The sequence below is a fragment of the Larimichthys crocea genome, chromosome II (assembly GCF_000972845.2).
Source record: "Larimichthys crocea isolate SSNF chromosome II, L_crocea_2.0, whole genome shotgun sequence".
In the NCBI taxonomy this organism is placed as follows: Eukaryota; Metazoa; Chordata; class Actinopteri; family Sciaenidae; genus Larimichthys; species Larimichthys crocea.
In genome coordinates this window covers 4,310,528-4,330,683 of record NC_040012.1, presented here as the reverse complement: position 1 = coordinate 4,330,683, position 20,156 = coordinate 4,310,528, and the positions used below count along the sequence as shown (strand labels likewise).

The 20,156-nt window shown below is 44.1% G+C and overlaps 1 protein-coding gene across 2 annotated transcripts in view; it reads left to right on the top strand.

Moving 5' to 3' along the window:
• The window catches only part of zeb1a (zinc finger E-box binding homeobox 1a), a 63,129-nt gene extending 48,695 nt beyond the window's left edge, over positions 1 to 14,434 (top strand). For both annotated transcript variants that reach the window (XM_027289572.1, XM_019264899.2), the window contains exons 3-8: positions 6,429 to 6,590; positions 6,701 to 6,903; positions 7,014 to 7,140; positions 7,365 to 9,175; positions 10,118 to 10,301; positions 11,358 to 14,434. In XM_027289572.1, coding sequence (XP_027145373.1) covers positions 6,429 to 6,590; positions 6,701 to 6,903; positions 7,014 to 7,140; positions 7,365 to 9,175; positions 10,118 to 10,301; positions 11,358 to 12,229 — 3,359 coding nt within the window. In that variant the 3' untranslated portion in view covers positions 12,230 to 14,434. The remainder of the gene's footprint in view (positions 1 to 6,428; positions 6,591 to 6,700; positions 6,904 to 7,013; positions 7,141 to 7,364; positions 9,176 to 10,117; positions 10,302 to 11,357) is intronic.
• The last annotated feature ends 5,722 nt before the right edge of the window (positions 14,435 to 20,156 follow it).

Sequence of the window (20,156 nt, the reverse complement as noted above, 5' to 3'; positions counted from 1 at the left end):
AGTGTCGACGATTTTGTTCGTCGCCATAATCGTGACTAATCGACTAATCGTGGCAGCCCTAGTTTGTACCTAAAATACAACATACAGAAGGCTCATTGACATGCAAACGTAGAGAGATGGTAGAGTACAACCACACACCTGGTCTAAGCCAGACTTGAACCCACCACTCTCGGTTCCCAAGCCAAATCCCTACAGACTGAGCTACCACGAAGCAGGATGGGACTAAGAAGTGTGACCAACAGGCAACTATAACATCTACTGTTATCAGCTGTAGTCTAATAAACGTTCAAGGTCACCACAGTGTATGCGCGCTGATAATTTAGTAGTCGACGCATCGTTTTTTTTACTTTGCTTTTCTCTTGAAACTGCGGCTGCAGCTTCCACTGCCGCATCTGCCTTTCTGTCACACACACCTCTACGCACATGCGCAGTAGTGGTAATCGGCGTCAGGCCTGACTGTACCGAAAATGATACCATAACACAGACCCTCCAGGAATTTGCGATGTTTCGATTTGCAACTTCAACGCAACTTCATTGAATCCTGTGAATTCATGGCGGTGTTGTAATTTTAACTAATCCCCGAGATTTTTCCGCAACTTCCGCGCAGTCTGCCCGGGGGATTCAACCCGGGTCAGGGACGGCCGCACAGTGCTGGAGGATCCCCTCGTGGGACCTCTCCCCGGCACTGGCTGGCCTCCGCCGGGCGCATTCCCTCCGCGGCGGCTCTGGGTCGGCATGGAAAGACTCGGGGGCGAAGGTGGCTCACGGCTCCGTCCGCGAGCTTTACAGCGCCCGGCCACCCGCCCCTCTCCGGGATAGGCAATTTACGTATGATCCGATTAATCGACTAATCAATAAAATAATCGGTGATTAGTCGACTATCAAAATAATCGTTTGTGGCAGCCCTAGTACAAACTATCCTATTTTTACACATGTATTGGGAATGTTGGCTGATATTTTGTGATTGGAAGTCTCCATGTACTGATCTATACCCGGTATCGGGTTGGCTGTATTTAGAGAACTTTGTCAACTTCTTCAGATGATACATGTTCTGTACTTTGTTACTTTTACATTATCCAGCTAACCAACATGTCGACAGCACGTAAGGATGAACCAGGGGAGCTATGAGTGAGTCGCCAGTGCTGCAGTAGATGTTTGCCACATTACGCTCTAGTGAACGAGCATACTCGTCTGTCAGTTTCTAGGATTCTGATCAGTTTTAGATTACTTCGCTTCCCTTTAATTTCTGTGGGAAAAAGTGCCTTTGAAGCTGACCTCTGTGGAGGCTGAAACCAGAGCAGAGCTGGTGGAGCCACAGCTGGTGCAGCCACAGCGACTCGCTCCGCGAGTTTGTCAGCAGGAACTCAAACGAGATCTGAAACCTGGATGTTTGTGTTAACTAAGCTCCAGGTTTTTCATAGGAAAGCAGTTCTTTCTGGATGCTGTACAGACGTTTTACAGCTCGCAGACGCTTTTATTCGAAGAAGTTGAGAGATCCGGGTAAAACATGCAGCGTGGAGAGTTTACTGCCTGAGTGCTGTGTTGTTCAACCCTTGACCTTTGCTATCACGTGCCTCTCATGTAGGATAGTAAACCTACATCTCCATGTAGGAGAGGTTACATACCTCAAATGCATGACACATCTGATTTTATAGAGGTTTATCTGGTTCTTTTGGTGGCAACACATTATGTTACACTTACTCACACATTTATGGCGTTACCTGTTGTTTTTTCAGCCGCACCTGCGGCAGAAACCAGTTCACTCCTCTAGACAAATATTAACAAACCAGGAAGGAGTAACGTGTGTTCAGTGTGTGCAGGAGCAGCTCCGGGCCGTGTTGGAGGGAAGTCATGGAAAAGTCGTGAAATGTCGAGGCGCTAGAGCCACGTCGGGAACCCTTCAAAGGCCTTCGCGTGATATTTTTGGATTGTCTTGACTTTGACTCTTTTCTTCTCCTCCCCTCCCTCCCCCCACCGGTCTGAGGCGAGAGGAGAGAAAAGCGAGGGAGAGCAGCTGGTGTTGAATTGGTCCTCTGGTGAGAGATTAGTGTCTGCTACTCCCCCTGCAGTCTGGGCCGCAGTGCAGCTCCAATCCATCCTGCCTTATAAATTCACCACGGACTCACAGTGACAGGTTCTGGCAAAGGTATACAAGTGTGTGTGTGTGTGTGTGTGTGTGTGTGTGTGTGTGTGTGTGTGTGTGTGTGTGTGTGTGTTGCAGGGTCCTGGTCGTCATTACTGCTTGGCTTTTTTTTTTCTTTGTGCGGCGTTTAGTGTAATTGTAGAGTGTGGTGGGAAAATATGCACAGAGGTGTATCAGCGAGGCAGGAGGAGGGTGAGGTTGATGGAGGCGAGGTGAAGCAAAGAATGGCAAGGGAAGGAGTTTAAAGAGAAGATGAAGGTGGAGAAACAGACGGCGGTAAATGTTACAAGAGATGAGAGAGACGAGCAGATTCCCTGATCAATACTTTGTACAAAATCTGTACAGCTCTGATTTAAATAAGTTATATTCTACATATTTTTATACATATTTAACTGCAACACATTTTCTATTCATGCTTCTTGACTTACAGTGCTCGCTTTTTATCTTCCTCCATATTTTATGCTTACTATTTTTATTTTATATGCATCAGGAGAAAAAATTCCTTGGATCTGAAAACCTACTTGGCGATAAACCTGATTCTGACTCCGATAGTGAGAAGTGAGAGACAAAATAACAAAAAGGGGTGAAGAGGTAGTGGAAAAACAAAAAGGGTGATGCGATGGAGGGAAGGGAAGTTAGAGGTTAGGGAACAAGTAAGACTACATCCGTCACTTTAAAAACCTACATCCACAGGCTAAATCACACCCATTCCACATGTCAAACACCCAAAGTGTATCACAGCCAACGTCTATAAACGTCTCAACTCAGGAAATCCAAATGCAGATGAGCAGGCGGGATGATTTTAGTGATTTATCCACACAGACAGTCTTATAGGCAGGATGGTAGGTGGGCTCCAGTTAGGGTTAGAGTAGTGTTGCATAACTAAACCTCCACACGGTGCTGCAGAAAGGTCTGGCTGAACCCATTATCACCCGTCAGACCGGAGTTTGAGTCAAAAGAAAACAACGTTGAACTACGATGAACTTTTTAAAAGGTTATCAGCTGGAATGGGCTGATAGGAAGGAAATGAGATATGTGTGAGGAGGTAGGTGGGTGGGGAAGGCCCGTCAACTGTCGAGCAGTTGTGTGAACAGGTGTGTGGATGGGTGGAGCCAACAGGTGATGTAGAAAGGCGGGAAAGTGTGTGGACATCTGCTGGACAGATGGAAAATAGCAACGAAAGGGATCAGAGAACTGGAAAACGTGGCCCGAGAGGACGGACAGGCTGTGAGAAGAAAACTGGAATGACCAGTCGATGGACAGAAAATGTATACTATTTTAATTTATTTATTTATTTTTATTCATTAATTGTTTGGATATTTCATTGTTCCAGCTTCTCGGCTGTAAGGATTCACTACTTTTCTTTGTCTTATGTGATTGGAAACTGAATATTTGTGGGTTAAGGAGAGTTGGTGAGACAAAACAGCGATGCAGAGATGACAAACGCTTAATATTTTTGCCATTTTATGGACTAAATACTGACCAGGTTCTTCTGTAGACCAGTTAAACCTCTCATCAATAAGCTGGTTAATGATCTGTAGTGTGTGTGCTCATCTATGATTACAGTGTTTAAGTGGACTTAAAGTTGTCGTGTTTATCTGCTGCCAAAAGTGTGTGGAGTCCAAAACAGAGAGAAAACAACAGGCGTCGTTTCAGCTGTATCTTTCAGTCTCACGTGTCTCTACAAAGACGTACTGATTACACGATCGAAGGTCAAAGGTTCTCGTTTCACTCGTGATACGCACAGAAAAGTATTTTTCCTCCTCTTCTTCCATTTTATGCATTCAACTACAGCGATTGTGTGTTGGACGTCGGCCAGAACGTGGGTGACGTACACTCACATACTGAGCCCGAACACATCCTGTGGATACAGGCGCTGAAGCTGTGCATGAGTCAGTGTGGATGTCCAGATTGGAGAGAAAGACGAAGGGGGGAAAAAAGGGAGGTAGAGATGAGGAGAAAGAGGGGTAGAGAAAGAAAGTAAGGTAAGAGGGAGAAAGGAGAGAGGAGGAGGTAATAAGGGAAGGAGGGATGAGTAGAGCGAGAGAGAGAAGCATGAAAAGGTAGATGAGTGTGTCTCTGAGGGAGAAAGAGATGTGGAAAGCTTTCGGATGAGGTCATGGGAAGCTGAGATCTGTGTGTTTAAAATGAGGCTTAACAGGGCTCGGCCTGGTCCCGCCTCTTCTTTATGAAGACACACACACACACACACACACACACACACACACAGCTGCACCTGTCCCTGACAAGGCTCAGCAGGCGGAGGCGTGGCCTTTGGCACCGGCCCTGCCTGCATTTAAAAATGCTTGATCTCCATGGCAACTGCCGGTCACAGTTTCACCTCGCTGCTCGGGGTCCTATCGGCTGTTTTTAAAAACACACAGAGAGTGAGGTAACGTCTCCGCCTCGGATACTTGGCTTTACTGTTGTTATAAAGACCGTTACGTAACGCGGCAGCAGATCAGCTGAGCTGTTCATCCGCGACCGGCGTTGGAATCTGTTCAATGAGTAACAGACAGCTCGGTATCGCTCACGATAAGAATGTTTGATACCTTTCAAAAACACGGTTTGAGAAAAGAAGAGAGAGCATTAAATGAATGATGCTATCCAGGTGCATTATGGGAAATGTAGTATCCAGTGTGGGGCAGGATATCTCGGCCTCCGCAGCTTCGATTTTGGTCATTCTCTTTGGATTGGTCTCTTGGTAATACTCCAACTTTATAGAAGTGCATTACTGAATCACTGGAGTTACTAAAGGATGGATTTCTATTGATACCAGCGCCATTATCGAACCTGCTCATTATTGATTCCTGAGTTTTGTGTTTTCAGCATCAACAAAACTGTTTTTATTATCTCAGAGTCTGATCATGTCTCAGACAAAACAAATGACGAGTCTGTCTGCCTTCAGCTGACACCGACCTGTTGGAAAGCAGCTCACCTGCTGAGAAAGGATGGAAACTTTCACGGTGACACGTTCTTCACTTTCCCCCCTAATGAATGAAGTGCGACAGGGTGGGAGGTGAAGGCAGAGTCTGTCGTCGTCTTGTCTGAGCACTGATTTCATCTTTCTTCGTCAGACGAAACTTTAAATCGCTTCCTCGACCTTTAATGCAGGCATGAGCTCTTTATTAACTATTGATTACCATGAATAAACATTAGTCACTGTAAATCTTGATATTAATAACTAAACTGATTGTACAAAAAGTCAAAGTAATAAAGGCCCGTCCTGCCTTTATGAAAAAACTTTAGCATCATAACAATTTGAGGTAATAAGTTGATGCATTCCTGTCTGAGTTTCTTACCTGAGGTCAGTGTGTTTGGCTTAATGAGGAGGACAGACTGCCGGTGTGGTAGCACTGTTACATCCCTGAAGTGCCACATTAGAATCAAGACCAGCCGTCTAATTATCCCTCGTAAGGCTCATTATGGTTACAGGGACACACACATATTGTCTCTTTTACAGCAGCTGCCTCAAGTGAACTCTGCTGCTTCGGTATCAGAAGCTGGATGTGGATGTGTACAGATTATTACACATTAGAATGATAAAACGATTGTAAGACAGGGGGGGTTTATTCCCACAGGTCATGACTCTCTGCACAGTACAGCTATTACATAAACAGCGACTTTCATGTAATTTTACAACTCAAAGGGGCAGAACAAGCTGTGTTTGCACGGAAATGATGTCTGGATGAGTCATGAAGGCTAAATAATCCGTGGTTTCAGTTGAAGGTACCTTTCACCTCTCTCAGCTTTGAATTTGGGAAAGTTTAGTCAGTCTTTGTTAGAGAGGTGTGAAGAATTTTAAAAGGGGCGACGTCTGGCAGTGAAAAACTCCCAAATTCAAATGTGTATTTCCTGTTAAGGGTGAGAAACCGAGCTTTGATGTGCGTTCAGGTGGAATTTTTTATGATTATGGTGAGTCACCGGGATCTTAACCTTTAAAAAAATGAGTCATTTAAAGGTCATGTTAGAAATCCAGAAACAGTTTTTCTGAACTTTTTCCTCCAGGCTTTGGTTTGAGAAATAGAAATTGCAAACTTTGCAGAAAATCTTGGTTCAACAGAGGCGCGTGCTCATGACGAGGCATTATTATGAAGGCATTTGCTGCTCTCTAGTGGCCAAGCTGCAAAACAGCATCACATGCAGCAGGTGAGAGATTTATTCAGAGGGTAGAAATACAATCATATGAAAAAGGTGGTTATTAAAAACCGGGATGGATCATCATACGTCCACTCTTCAGCTGCTAGAATGATCCCTGAACTTTCTATGTGTGTGTTTTTTTTAGTGAAAGAAGAGTGTGTGTCAGAAGAGGAAGAAGAGGAGGAGGATGTGGTGAAGGATACTCTAGTGGAGGAGATTCTCCAGCAGGGAGACACAGCCATCATCTATCCAGAGGCCCCGGAGGATGAGCAGAGTCCGGCAGAGACAGGAGGCGCTGATGAAAACGGTAACACCGACACACACCGCTGCTTACTTATCAGCTCAAGTCAGATGAAGGATGGTTGAATTTGAGCATCACCCTCCGTGTCCCTCTCCTTGTTTTTCCCCCCGTCACAGGCACACCAGATTCCTTCTCCCAGTTGCACACTTGCCCCTACTGCTCCCGGGGCTACAAGCGCAACGCCTCGCTTAAGGAGCACATCAAGTATCGCCACGAGACCAGCGAGGACAACTACAGCTGCTCGCACTGCAGCTACACCTTTACCTACCGCTCGCAGCTGGAGAGGCACATGGGCCACCACAGGGGCAGCAGGGACCAGGTAACACCACGGAGCACGAAGGCAGAGTGCAGGACACGAGAGTTTTAAACTGTTGTAGAATCAAAAATCGCTGCAGCTTCTCATCATTGTTGTTTTTTTGTCTGTGTCAGCGTCACGTTTCCCAGTCGACAGGGGGATCGGGAGGAACAGGTGGAACCCGCAAGTTCAAGTGTACTGAATGTTCCAAGGCCTTCAAGTACAAGCATCACCTGAAGGAGCACCTGCGCATTCACAGCGGTGAGCTGTTACCGTCTAAACCGCCACTCTCAGGCCTTCAGTTAAACACACACACACACCTGAGTGAGCTGATGTTGTAAGGATTGATAGTCCACATTAGACTCAGCAGCTGTTCATTAGATCTCTGGAAGTCGGTCATCTGTTCCTGGGGTTACATCAGGTTTTCCAAGTTCAACCTCTTTTTCTAACAGTTGTTGTCGTTTCCCTTTGTGCCCCTCTTTTAGGCGAGAAACCGTACGAATGCTCAAACTGCAAGAAGCGATTCTCCCACTCAGGCTCCTACAGCTCCCACATTAGTAGCAAGAAATGCGTGGGTGTAGCACCTCCCAATGGCGTCGCTCGAACGTCAGTCAAATCCGCCCCGCCCTCCGCCCCGAACACGCCGGTCGTGATTGCTCCGGCCCGCGTGGTTCTCAAAGAGAAGACTGAAAGCAAACCCCTCCAGGAGCAGCTCCCCGTCACCCAGATCAAATCTGAACCTGTGGAATACGAGTGCAAGCCGGTGATGGCGGCGCCGGCGACTTCAGCTGGTACCAACGGAGTCGTGAACGGAGGGACGGCGCAGCCGGCTGTGGTTCCGGCCGCGACCCTGCCTCAGGGCGTGGCTATGGTCGTGCCGACAGTCGGCCTGATGTCGCCCATCAGCATAAACCTGAATGACTTGCAGAATGTGCTCAAGGTGGCGATGGATGGAAACGTGCTCAGGCAGGTGCTGGGTACAGCTAACGGGGTGGTGACTCAGGGGAAGCAGGGAATTGTAGTCCAGCAGCCCCAGCAGCAGATCATCAGCCTGCCGGCCTTTGTGGATCACGACGGCACCACAAAGATCATCATCAACTACAGCATCAGCCCTGCAGCCGCCACCACTGCCACTACCCAGCCTGCATCGCTTGTTGCCAAAAACAATCCGCCTCCCCCTCCCGCTGTCACTACTGCTGCAGCCCCCACCCCCTCCAGAACAGATAAACCCTCGACCCCAGAGGTGGCCGACCTCTCCATCATAAAGGCAGAGCCAGAATCTGTGCCGATAACGGAGACGGAGGCAGCCACGCAGACGGAAACTGCGAAGACCCAAAGGTCAACAGCTCAGATGCCAAAAGTCAACAGCTCCAGTACGTGTTTACTCTGCGACGACTGTCCCGACAACCTGGAGGCGTTACACCTCCTCCAGCACCGCAAAGCAGCCAATGGGGAGGCAGTTGACTCTGCGGCTCTGGACCCATCGTTCGCCGCTCTGCTCAGCGAGGCAGGGGTGACGCTGGAGGAGCCGCCCGTGGACGACCTCCTCTCGCTCCTCAAGACCTACTTCGCCTCCAATGCCAACCCCAGCGAGGGGGAGCTGGCAAAGATCTCAGAGTCTGTCAGTATTCCCGTGGACGTGGTCAGAAAGTGGTTTGCCAAGATGAACTCTGGGAAAAATGCGGGCAAGTACCGCAATAACGCTAAAGCGGTTTCCAAAAAGACTGAAACCACGAACTCGAGCTCCGAGGACGCCTCGAGTCAGAATGAAGAGGCAGAGGACGACAGCACCCAAGACACATCCAACAAAGCCTCATCAGACTCTGGCAGCCCTTCCCCGTCAGACTCTTCACCACTAAGCCTCAACACCGGGGACCTCGTCATCGTTAAAAGCGAGCCGGAGGACCCAGAGGACCCAGAGAACCCGGACTCCCAGGCAGAGCCGCTTGACCTCTCCCTCCCTAAACATATCGCAGCGGCGTTGGAAACGAAAACGGCCAAGCCTCCCGCCAAGCAGCAGGAACAGCCCCTGAACCTGACCTGCCTGAGGAAGGAGCAGCTGGACGGTCGAACCATCTACGTCACCACGCCTCAGACCGGAAGACCTGTCAACATCGTCACTGCCGCGCAGCTGCCCACGTTAGTGGCCATCGCTAGTCAGGGCACGGTGGGCTGCCTCAGCGCCATCAACACCACGACGAAGCGCACCATCCTCATCCCCCAGCTCACCTACACCTACGCCACTACGACCGGCAGCGCCACTGGAGCAAAGACTGTCGTGCTGAACGGCCATAAGGTTTGTAGGGTTTACATTACGTCTACCAATCCGTTTCTTCTGTTGGCTTTGAGACTATTTTATTGATGTCTATTGTCTGTTTACTTCAAGAGGCAGAAACTTAGAGCAGAACACGCCTCATGGTGGGCGTTCATCTGCCCAGACTCTTTACCATCCACTTTTCTTGGGCTGCAACCAACTTTAATTTCATCATGTGACATTTTTCACTGATATCTGATCATGAATAATCGACAATTTCTCTGAGATCGAAGAAGTTGTTGACTTCAGTTTTGCTTCTTTTGTCTGAACCAATCTGAAAATATTCCATTCATATTTATTCCAGTGACATAAAAGAAAACAGTCCTCACATTTGAGCTTGATGAATCATTTATAAATCATTAATTAATTAATTCTGAATGTCATTGATTAATTGTCAGCTTTTTACTTGCATTGTGGCTGGTAAAGTTCGTAGCTCTTTTCTTAGCATCTGTCGTTTTAAGTTATTCATCTACGCCCAAATCTCAGTAGCAGATCAGGCCCATAAAACTATTTTAAAAAAGTACATTTACAAATTATTTACAAGGCATTTGTCTGATATCATTAAGCAGAGAAATGTACAGCGAGTAAGCTCGAGGGTCAATCAGTGACAGTATCAACTCCATAAACATTACATATCATGACGTATGTGTGATGATGACGTGAATCTTCTAAATAAAACTTTAAAGTCGTTTTTTAAAACTGCTGAGCATCAGATCGTATTGTTCTCATTGAGTTACATCTCTTCACACTTTTAGACTTAATCTAGTTTTTAAGCGTTGAGCACAGAGTGGCTCCGCTGCAGGTTTCATCTTCAGAACCAACTCAATCCAAAGGAAGAGATTTGTACTTTTCACTTTTAAAGTTGTCGCCTCCACCCAACACATGGCGTTAAATAATCCGAGTGTCGTTTTTTTTCGTCCGCAGCAGGAGAAGAGGCAGCTGGACAGCAGCTCTGACGGCGTTTCCACATTGGAGGAGCAGAACGACTCGGACTCTGCCGCACTGATGAAGAAGCGGCGGCTGGAAAACGGCGTGTACCCCTGTGATCTCTGCTCCAAAGTCTTCCAGAAGGGCAGCTCCCTGCTCAGGCATAAATACGAACACACAGGTGTGCTGAGTTAACACTAACACACTCATTTTGTTTGATTCGAAACAAGTTGTCCAGAGGTAGTTCCCGTTTTCGATGCCCTGACATCATCTCTCGTTAAATACGTTATACTCGGTGTGACTGTAACGTTTACGGGACAGCTGGCCTGTAAACGTACGAGCTCATGAAGAGTTGACATCAGTATTTATCGACACGAGACTCCTGAGGTGGATTAACTGGAGATTTCTTTTCTAGTATCAAACTGGAATGTTGTTTTATTAAAATCTGTTAGAGCTTAGCTGTTCACTGCACTACTGTGCTCAGGTGTGTCATCGACCGTAACACAGACCAGAGACAAATTCACAGGCACTGTCTCACAGATTTGAAATAAACTGTTTTACATGTGTAAGAAAATTTATGTTTCATTTTTATTTGTTCGCCTCAACTCTGAACCACTTGTTGGAGCTTTAAGGGAGTAACCAGCATGAATATATTACAGATCATCAGAGCAAACCTTTGTTTAAAACTGTGTCACCTGTTGCACAGGCGGATTTTTATTATAGAGGCTGCAACTATTATTTTTATGATCCAAGATTCTGTTGATCATTTTATCGATTAATCATGTGAGCTTCAAAAAGTTTCACTTTTTTTTTAACGTTCAAGATGACATTGAATGGATTCTTACAATAAATAATCGTATAGATTTTAGATGATTAAAAAACAAAACAAAGAAAGGCAACAAATTGTCAATTTAGACACTGGAACTTGGCGATCTTGTTTGGAAAGTTACAATCGATTAACTGTCCAAATAGTTACCACAACTCCTTAAAAAATGCTTCAAGACAATAACTAAATAAATAATAAAGTCTAAGAAAATAAACAACTTTGTGCGTGAGGTTTATTTTGGCTCCTAAATTGGGAACTGCTGCCTTAAAAGATAAAATTAGTCATTAAAGTGTTGGCACCAAATGGCTCAAAGTCTTTTTAGCACTTCCCATAAATCTTTTGAATCTTCCACTGTAATTATTAGATGTAGTTTTTACTTTTACTTGTCTGACTCTTTGTTCTCTCCTGCAGGAAAGCGGCCGCACGAGTGCAGCATCTGCAAGAAGGCCTTCAAACACAAGCACCACCTGATCGAACACTCGAGGCTGCACTCCGGCGAGAAGCCCTACCAGTGTGACAAGTGCGGGAAGCGTTTCTCTCACTCGGGCTCGTACTCCCAGCACATGAACCACCGCTACTCCTACTGCAAGAAGGACGGGTCAAACCTCGGCTCCGGCCCCGGGTTAGGGCCACACAGGGCTCAGTCTGAGCTCGGCAGCCCCGGCACTGGACCCCAGTCGGACAGTCGGACGACGACGCCGCCCTCCCAACTGGACTCAGACGAGAGGGAGAGCGAGGAGGAGGAGGACGACGACGAGGCGATGTGTATGGACGACATCCGGGTCGTGCAGGTGGACGACGGCGAGTGCGAGATCTACGAGGGGAACTTCGATGACGACGACGAGGACGTGGGAGAGGAGATAGTGGAGGAAGAGACTATGGGAGAGGAAGAGGCGGCAGGAGAGAGGGAGGAGGATGGGGAGGACGTGGAGGATGGGGAGGACGGAGAGGACGCTTGTGACGTGGTGGAGATCGAGCTGGGGGACGATCACATGCAGGACGAAGAGATGGAGGAAGAAGCTGAGGAAACAGCTGAGGAAGCAGCTGAGGAAGCAGCTGAGGAAGCAGCTGGGGAAGCAGCTGAGGAAGCAGCTGGGGAAGCAGCTGAGGAAACAGCTGAGGAAACAGCTGGGGAAACAGCTGGGGAAACAGCTGAGGAAAAGGAGGAAGCGGCAGGTGAAACAGAGGAAATGGCAGACTGTGAAGCAGAAACGGACAAAAGCATCAGGGAGGGGTCAGAGGACGCCAAACCCACGGAGGAGGCGGTGACAAACGCCGAGTAAAAAAAATTAAAATAAATCTCTCCGGGACAGTTCCGACGAGAAAAGTCGAGTCAATTAAGACAAAACCGCAGAAAAGTCGAGGAAGTCGCGGCGGTTGCCTGATCTTAACGGTCCACTACTGTGTACAAAAACCCAGGTGTGCCTGAACTTGAAAAAAGAAAAAACAAACAAAAACAAAAAAAACAAGTGACTTTTTTTTTTCTTTTCTTGTGGAAATGAATTATCAGTGTTAAAAATTGTTTATAGAAGTACAGATTTTAAAAACAGAACTCACCCACCGACTTGTTAGACTTGTTACTGAGACATCCCAGGTTGTTTTATGGTTTGTTTTCATTTTGGTCAGTGTTACTAATCTTGTTCTTGTTTGAAGAAAAAAAAAACAAAAAAACATTTTAACCTGTAAAGATGAGAAAGATTTCTATACCTTTTTATTGCCAATGAAGTTTCCTAAAATCAGTATTTTATTGAGTTCTACGAACAAAAACCTCTGCACTACAGTATTCCTGGTTTACCTACGGATACATGCCTCATGCATCGTATGCCCTTCAGTGTTATATACGTACACTAGCTAGCAGGATGTTGTGCGTATTAGTGTTAGTCTTTGCTAGCTAGTATTAATTTGTGTTTGAGTTTGACTGTTAGCCTTAAAGGAAAACAAAGTATTCTTCTTGGGGAGGGGTCGCGGGCGGGATGGGGAGTCCGGAGGGGGGATGATGATGGCTTCTGAACGCCATAACCAAATTTGTCCTATCAGGGAAGGTAGAGTCAGAACCTCAAAGCCAGCATCGGGCGCCTGTGTTTCAGAAAAACAAACCCCGGCGTAGCCGAGCACAGGTGGATGCACCTGTCCGCCTGACCTCGGCTCGGCCGCGGTTCCTAAAAGAAAAGAAACACAGGCGCCCATTCTTACCAAGCTTCTCCTTATTTTATTTTATTTTCAGTTCTGAGTCAGTGTTTCAGTGTTATTAGCTCGTATATGAAGTCATACTGTACGTGAAGGAGCGGGGGCCTGTTTCCTGCTCCACCCCAATGCCTCCAGCCTTATGCAAGACCTGTGTGCTGTTAAAAGTGCCATTGAACAGTGTTATTATTTCTTCTTCTTCTTCACACATGTAGCCAGTATTATGTCCCTCTGTCACTTTACACGAGACCCCTATTGACTAATGTTTGTGGACTTGCACAGAACAGCTGAACAGAGACACTTCCTGCCTTCGAAAGTATTTGTACCACATGAACAGTATTGGGGCTTTATCTAAAGCTGAATCTTATTAATTGATCAATTTAGTCTATATAAAAAGCCAAGATGCCTTTTTTTTGTCGAAGCGGCACACATAGGAAGAGCTGGAAACTGATTCTCTTTTGGGCATTTTTGCCAGCTCTGCATAAATGATCTTAAACGTTTGGAAAATCATTGATGAGTCCAAACTGAGCTTACCTGTGGAGATAAAATGCCTTGTTAAACTTGAGATTTAGTAAAAATCTAATCTCTCAAAGTATTAAAAATGTTTACACGAGTAAATAAAAAAAATTAAAATGTATTACACGAGTGCTTAAAACGCAGAAAATGTTTTTAAAAACACTCGTGACTCCGACCTGTCGCTCAGGAAGAGTCCAAGAATTTGAAGTAAAAACAGGAAACGGAAAGATTTCACAATAAAATGAGAAATTGTGCACTTGTTTTCAGATAGTTAACAAAAAAGATTGTGGCGAGCTGTCCCGCACTTCAGGTAACAGACGTTAGTGAATGTGGTCTCTGTCGAAGTGTTTTCAGTTGGTTTTACCGAACAGTGTTTATAATATTAGCCTGTTTTAATTTTTTTGTTTTTATGTGTGTCCTCTATATGTTTTGTTTTTTTTCAACAATGGCAGTATTAGAACCCTTTTCACAGATTAAAAACAAAATGTACCTGTTTAGTTTTTAGAAGACGTTTTTTATATTTATGTGTCTTATTTTTATATTTTCTTTTATGGTTATTTATTACACATTGTAGTGTACATTACTGTAGTTTGAATTGATACAATAATATATTTTAGTATGAAAAATAATCTCAAGACAAACTTAAAAAAAAACAAAAAAAAAAAAAAAAAAAAGCCCAAAATGTGGTCCTGGGAGCTGAAGTTTGTTTTAACAAAAAAAAACATAAAAACATGTATTCTGTAAACATGACTTCTGTTTTAAGCTGAAAAAAAAAGACAAAAAAAAAAGGAATGAAGTGAGAAATAGAAACTGTTACATGTGCATCCGCTCTGCGTCGTTATGAAGCTACTGAATTCTAAACTCTGTGATTTTAAAAGCATGAGTCGTCGCCGTTTTAATGAAGGATCTTGTTATGAAGCCGTTCCTCCTCCCTCGTTTGTGTTTCATTTTTTTATTTGGAAGCCAAATTTAGAGATCGTCCCCTCACTCCCCCCCCTCTCCCGCTTTTCTGTTCTTGTGCCAACTTGTTCCATTGTACTGTCGAAGGCTGCATATCGCTCGTTCTGTCCTCACCCTTTGTAAATCCACTGTCTTTTTGTATTGTTTTTATTTTAGTTTTGCTCCATTTTTATGACTCCCCATCACAATAAAATATAAGAAAGCACCTCAGAGTTATTCATTTGACTTATTTTCTGTTTTTAATCAGCCCACTGGGATAAATGTTGGTTTAGCAGTTACCTGTCAAGTCCATTTTTATTATAAGTTTCCTCGGCAGGAATTTGTAAATCACATAACACTTTACTAAGAGTCTAAATTCAGATGAAGAAATGCCACAAACAATATTTAGTAAGTAAAACCTCAGAGGGATAAAAGGATCTCTCCTCCAGGATCAGAAGACATATCATAGGTGTTTGATGCATGTTATAGAAAGTAAGAGAGACAAGTGTGCAGGTTTGGTTTGTCCATTCAGGGCTACTGTAGAAACACTGGACTCCATGGAAGAGGACCCGTGGCGTCTGTAGATATTCTCAGGTTGCGAAAACACAAAGATTCTTTATTCTCAGGTGATGATATTCTAACGAAAATATAATTATAATAATAACACATTTTAATTTCATAGGCGCCTTTCTGTCACCTAAGAACACCGTGCAATAAATAAGTAGACAGCAAATAAGAAAAACAAACAAAAAGAACCATAAAAGTATCAAATTACAAGAATACAACATTAAAAATAGGTTAAAAATAGGACAATGCAATTGAATCAGATGGAAAAGGTGATTTTAAACAGGTGGGGTTTGAATTGTGAGAGTGAGTTGATGTATATCTATGAATATTACAACATTCTGTCCTAAATGTGACGCACTGGATCTTTAAATGAGCGAGTGACGACCCTGAAGATCGACCCATAGAGCGCCGTACAAGAAGAGAAGATCACAATCCATGGGAACCTTCAAGACAAGTCCATGGTCACCATGGAAACATGGCTCTTAACAACCCACCACTACTCTAACCCCATCGACTTAAAATCCAGATTTATTTATAGTTCCTTTTTTACTCCATTCAGACAGCTTTAGTTACAGTTTCTCATTGACAAAAGACTTTAAATAACCTTGCTGTTCCTTTTTCAGCTCTCCATGTTCTTAACTGCTTGATAAAAACAATCTGTACTATAGTAGCAGGACGGCCTCGCTACCATCGAGTAGAGGACTACATGCAATCGCTGCTTTATTGATGGATCCTATTACAGCTACCTTCAGTATATCAGACCTCTTATCAGGTGTAAAACTGATGCTCAGGTCCCAGGACTGCATAACTCTTGATACCTCATACATAAACACTGAACTTCACGAAGATATACAAGCTGAAGGCCCATTGGATGAATTCTACTCAATTCAGGTACCTTATTATATTGAATAATGGGAGGTGCATAAAAGTCTGGGACCTGAAAGCATCACAGCAGAAAAACTGCCACAGTTCATAAGCAAAATGAAGAGTCATCACCAGGTGGCACTGGAAGACCATCAGAAGGCACCATGACAATATCTGAATGTACCAAGACAGCAGAAATCTGCACTAATCATTCATAAATAATTGAGTTATGAGCCACAATTATTATTTCAAGCCAGTGTCCTCTGAGTGAGAGGAGACTCTGGAGCTCTATCCGAATATAAATCCATGAAATCTCACCATCAGTTTTTTCACCCTTGAGGGGAAAATGGCAGATTATCTGCATGGCTGATTTCAGTGTGCAAAAGATATGTGCAATTACTGGAAAGGAAAAAAAAAAAGAAGAAATCAATGATATGATAGTGAGGCGGAGCAGAGTTTTCTCTGAGCCAGCAAAGATTAGCTGAAAACTGATTTTCTAACAGCTCCGAGAGAATAAGAGGTGAGGAGCTTTTTAATGAGAGAAAACTTTCCTAATGTCCAGGTAATGAAAATGATGCTTATAATGCACTTTTACACAGCACTGCACCATAAAGGCAGGATTCTGCAGTGAGTTAATATAGTTATAATGAATATTCATGATGATGTTTGCTGTAGGCCAACTGCTGTGTGCGTGCAACACGAGCACGTAAAGACATTTGAATTGAGACAAAACACAACAGGTGATTTAACAAAACGTGCAGATATACAGTGAGACGAGCTTTACGGCAAACAGAGCGCACGATGGGAGGTTGATGGCGCCAAAACTCATTTAGATTTCATACGCATGTTGCTCGTTAAGAGCGGATATGGTCGTTTGTGTGCATGTTTTTGTGCTCCTTAACAAAACTGATGAATAAGAAAGAAGGTTGTCAGTGCGACGGAATCTAAATTAAAAGCAGACAGGTGTATGGCAGGTGTTTTTAAAAGGTTTCTGGGGATGGTGGCTCAGAACTTTGAGCTGTGTCCTTGTGGGAAAGCTGTGGACCTTCTCACGCTTTTAGATAAAAATTGAACCCAGGATGCTGTGGTAGGACTTTGGCTTGGTCCATGGGGAACATGGCATCCCTTAAATGCATTCTTTTGATCAAGAACAAGGTTGTACCGAGACCCTTCTTGATTAACATGAGGGGCATCTGGTCCCAGAGGGTCTAATATACCCGTGGGGAACAGCAAGCGGTTTGTTTTGATGTGTTGATGATAAATGCAGTACTGCAGCTTGATCTCTTTGAATGAAAGAATCAGACTTTGACTTGATTGTAGTACTTTCACAAGTGGAAAAATCAATCCAAAACATCACAGATCACCGTCGCACTGAAACCATCAAACACAACCTCAATCAGCGAAGTCACCGCAGGTGTTTTGTATTTCAGAGGCAGGTAGTTAAAACACCTGCTGTGAAATCTGATGCCTGACAGATTAGCGTTCATACAAACTTCTTTGTCCTCATATAACCAGTAGGTGGCAGTGGAGGTCTGCACAGTCTGGCTGTTGTAATAACCAGCAGCAGGTTTGCATTGTCTGGAAGAAATATTCAAATATTTCTTAGACCTTAATAGAATATTACTCAAGGAGAGGCTGAGGTCTCTCCATTAAACTGATGTTTTAGTTTAAAATATACCAAAGCATGAAAAGGAAAAACATTCATTTGTTTAAACAGAGTGGTTCAATGTTAGATTTCCCGAACACCAAATACTTGAGCTGCTCTCGACAGCGAACACTTTAACGAAAGACTCATGCATATAAAATGTATTTTAAAAGTTGTGGCTCAAGTATTTGGGGATAAAGTCGCAGTACTGTATCCACTCTCGTTAAAAACCCCACACCTAGTGCCTTTAAAATGGGTTCAGAAACCTTTAATTCAACCTTCATTTTTTAGTCATCTAACTGGCATGAATACAAATCATTTGCACAACTATTCACTAGGTTTACAAAAGACCACCAGCTATGAAGAAAATCATGTTTCCAACATGGACAAGCCAGAGTTGTCATGTCCGGCTGAGAGAATTTGTTCCTGGATGAAGTCCCCTGGCTTAAAAAATGAGCTGAAATTCTCTCGTGTGACGAGGTCATTCTGGTCAAGGACAGAAACACTAACAAGTTTGTGAATCAGTGAATAAAGACGAAACTAAACTCAAAGTCCGACAGAGAAACAGGGTGATAGTCATTTTTTTCTACCACTAAAGCCTCCAAACATCCACAGTCCACCCACGCAGGTGTTTCCACTCATGCTGCCTGATGAGACCTCGTCTCAGGACTCTGCAGGTGTGTACAATCTGCATTTGAGTGACATCTCCCTCATTATCCTGCAAAACAAGAAAATTCAAGAGTTTGGTGACATGTAACTCCCCAACTGTACCCTGACTAGAGGTTTAATCAGCCGCAGCCTGAGTTTAAATGGGGAAACTACTAGACCATTGCACCATAAAGATTTCACAACACACACCTATTGAAGCCTTCTGGATATAAATAGATGTTTGAATGTGATAATTGTCTCTTACAGCTGTAGGTGACTCAACACTACGAGCATGAACGAATACAGATAATCCATAAATGAAGTCATGGAAAGCACAGATGGTCAAATATGCCTTGTAACATTATCATCCGATAAGTGATACATCTATTCCTGCGCAGATGTTTCGAGATGTTCACCTTCATCACATTCAGCTCATCTACAAGCCGAACGAGTCGGTGTCTGCCGGAGCAAAACAAAAACAACGTCAGAGCTGTAATAACTTTCAGTAATTAAAGCTCATTTCATGCCGCTTGCACTCTGCGATGCTGCACACACGGAGCCATTTGTCAAAATTAGTCGCGATATTCAGAAGCGCATCATGACCTGTCAATCAATGCACAACCTTTCTGGGCACCGATCAACAACACAGATGCTGCCGAAGGCTTGTACAGCTGGAATGAGTTGAGGGGAAATTATGTTTGGAGAGGGGAACCATGTTTTATACTTTTGTTTGACTGAAACCGAGGAATGACTTTTTGTTTCGAGTCTTAAACAACCTGAACAACCTGAAGGGGATTGCGTCAATAGTTTTTAAAGCTAGAGCAGCTCTCACCCAGTCAATTCTAACACACGACAAACTCACCTTTATGCAAAGTAATTACTCTGAGGGGGATAAATTCTTTATGTGGCATTATTTAGGCTGGTGTGTTTCTGAATAAAGTCTGATTTTAAAGAGAATCTACAATAGTAAATGGGTGGTTGGAGAAAGTCTTGAAGTGAGGACTACATGTTATATCCTGTAACAGCAGGGTTGATTTCTTTATCGTTCCTGCTGTGTAGCTTCATTTTGATTTGTTGGAAAAAAAATAAACCATAAAAGCTGAATTTCATTCCTGAGTGAGTAAACAGTAAAAAGGTATATTATCTACTGGATGGACATTAGAGAGGGAAAACAAAGAGATGGACATTTGGTTTATATTTTCTGTGTATGAGTGTCCGACACATTTTCTCTATGTTCTTTTTTTCTGTCTCTGCGTAGATGAACCTTCGGTTTTATGTGAGCAGTTTTATTATCATTCAAAGACCCTGGCAGAGTTATAGATTTTCCAGCAGGGAGCAGTGTGAGTGTGTGTGTGTGTGATGGCAGCTGCTTGCTGATGTTTGTCCCAGTGATTCGTTTGTTCTGCTGAATGAGATTGCTGGCTGTCTTTTAAAAAGCATCCACACAGGGAGAAACAGTCTGTGGCTGCGCTCAGTTCAGTTTTCCTCTGACTCGGTCTGTCTCTAACTAAACCTCTCTCTCCTGCAGAGACAGAACAAAGCTACATTGATCTATCGGTGTCTAATTAATGCTCTCATGCAAAGAAACTCAACCAAATATCTTAAATCTACAAGCAAAGCGTCCAATGGCGCAGGTTTACAAGCATGTGGGCTCACAGGCTGGCTTTAGGTTCCTTAATACTTCCACAAACAAAATGTATAACAAATGTGGATGTAGTAAGAAGTTCTACAATCTTAAAACCACAGATCCTCCGGGTTGACAGAAGCAGTTGAGGCACACAAAATGCATCTAAAGCTGTACTTAAAATCTGAATTTGAGTATCTAATGAGCTCGTATCGGGCACTGG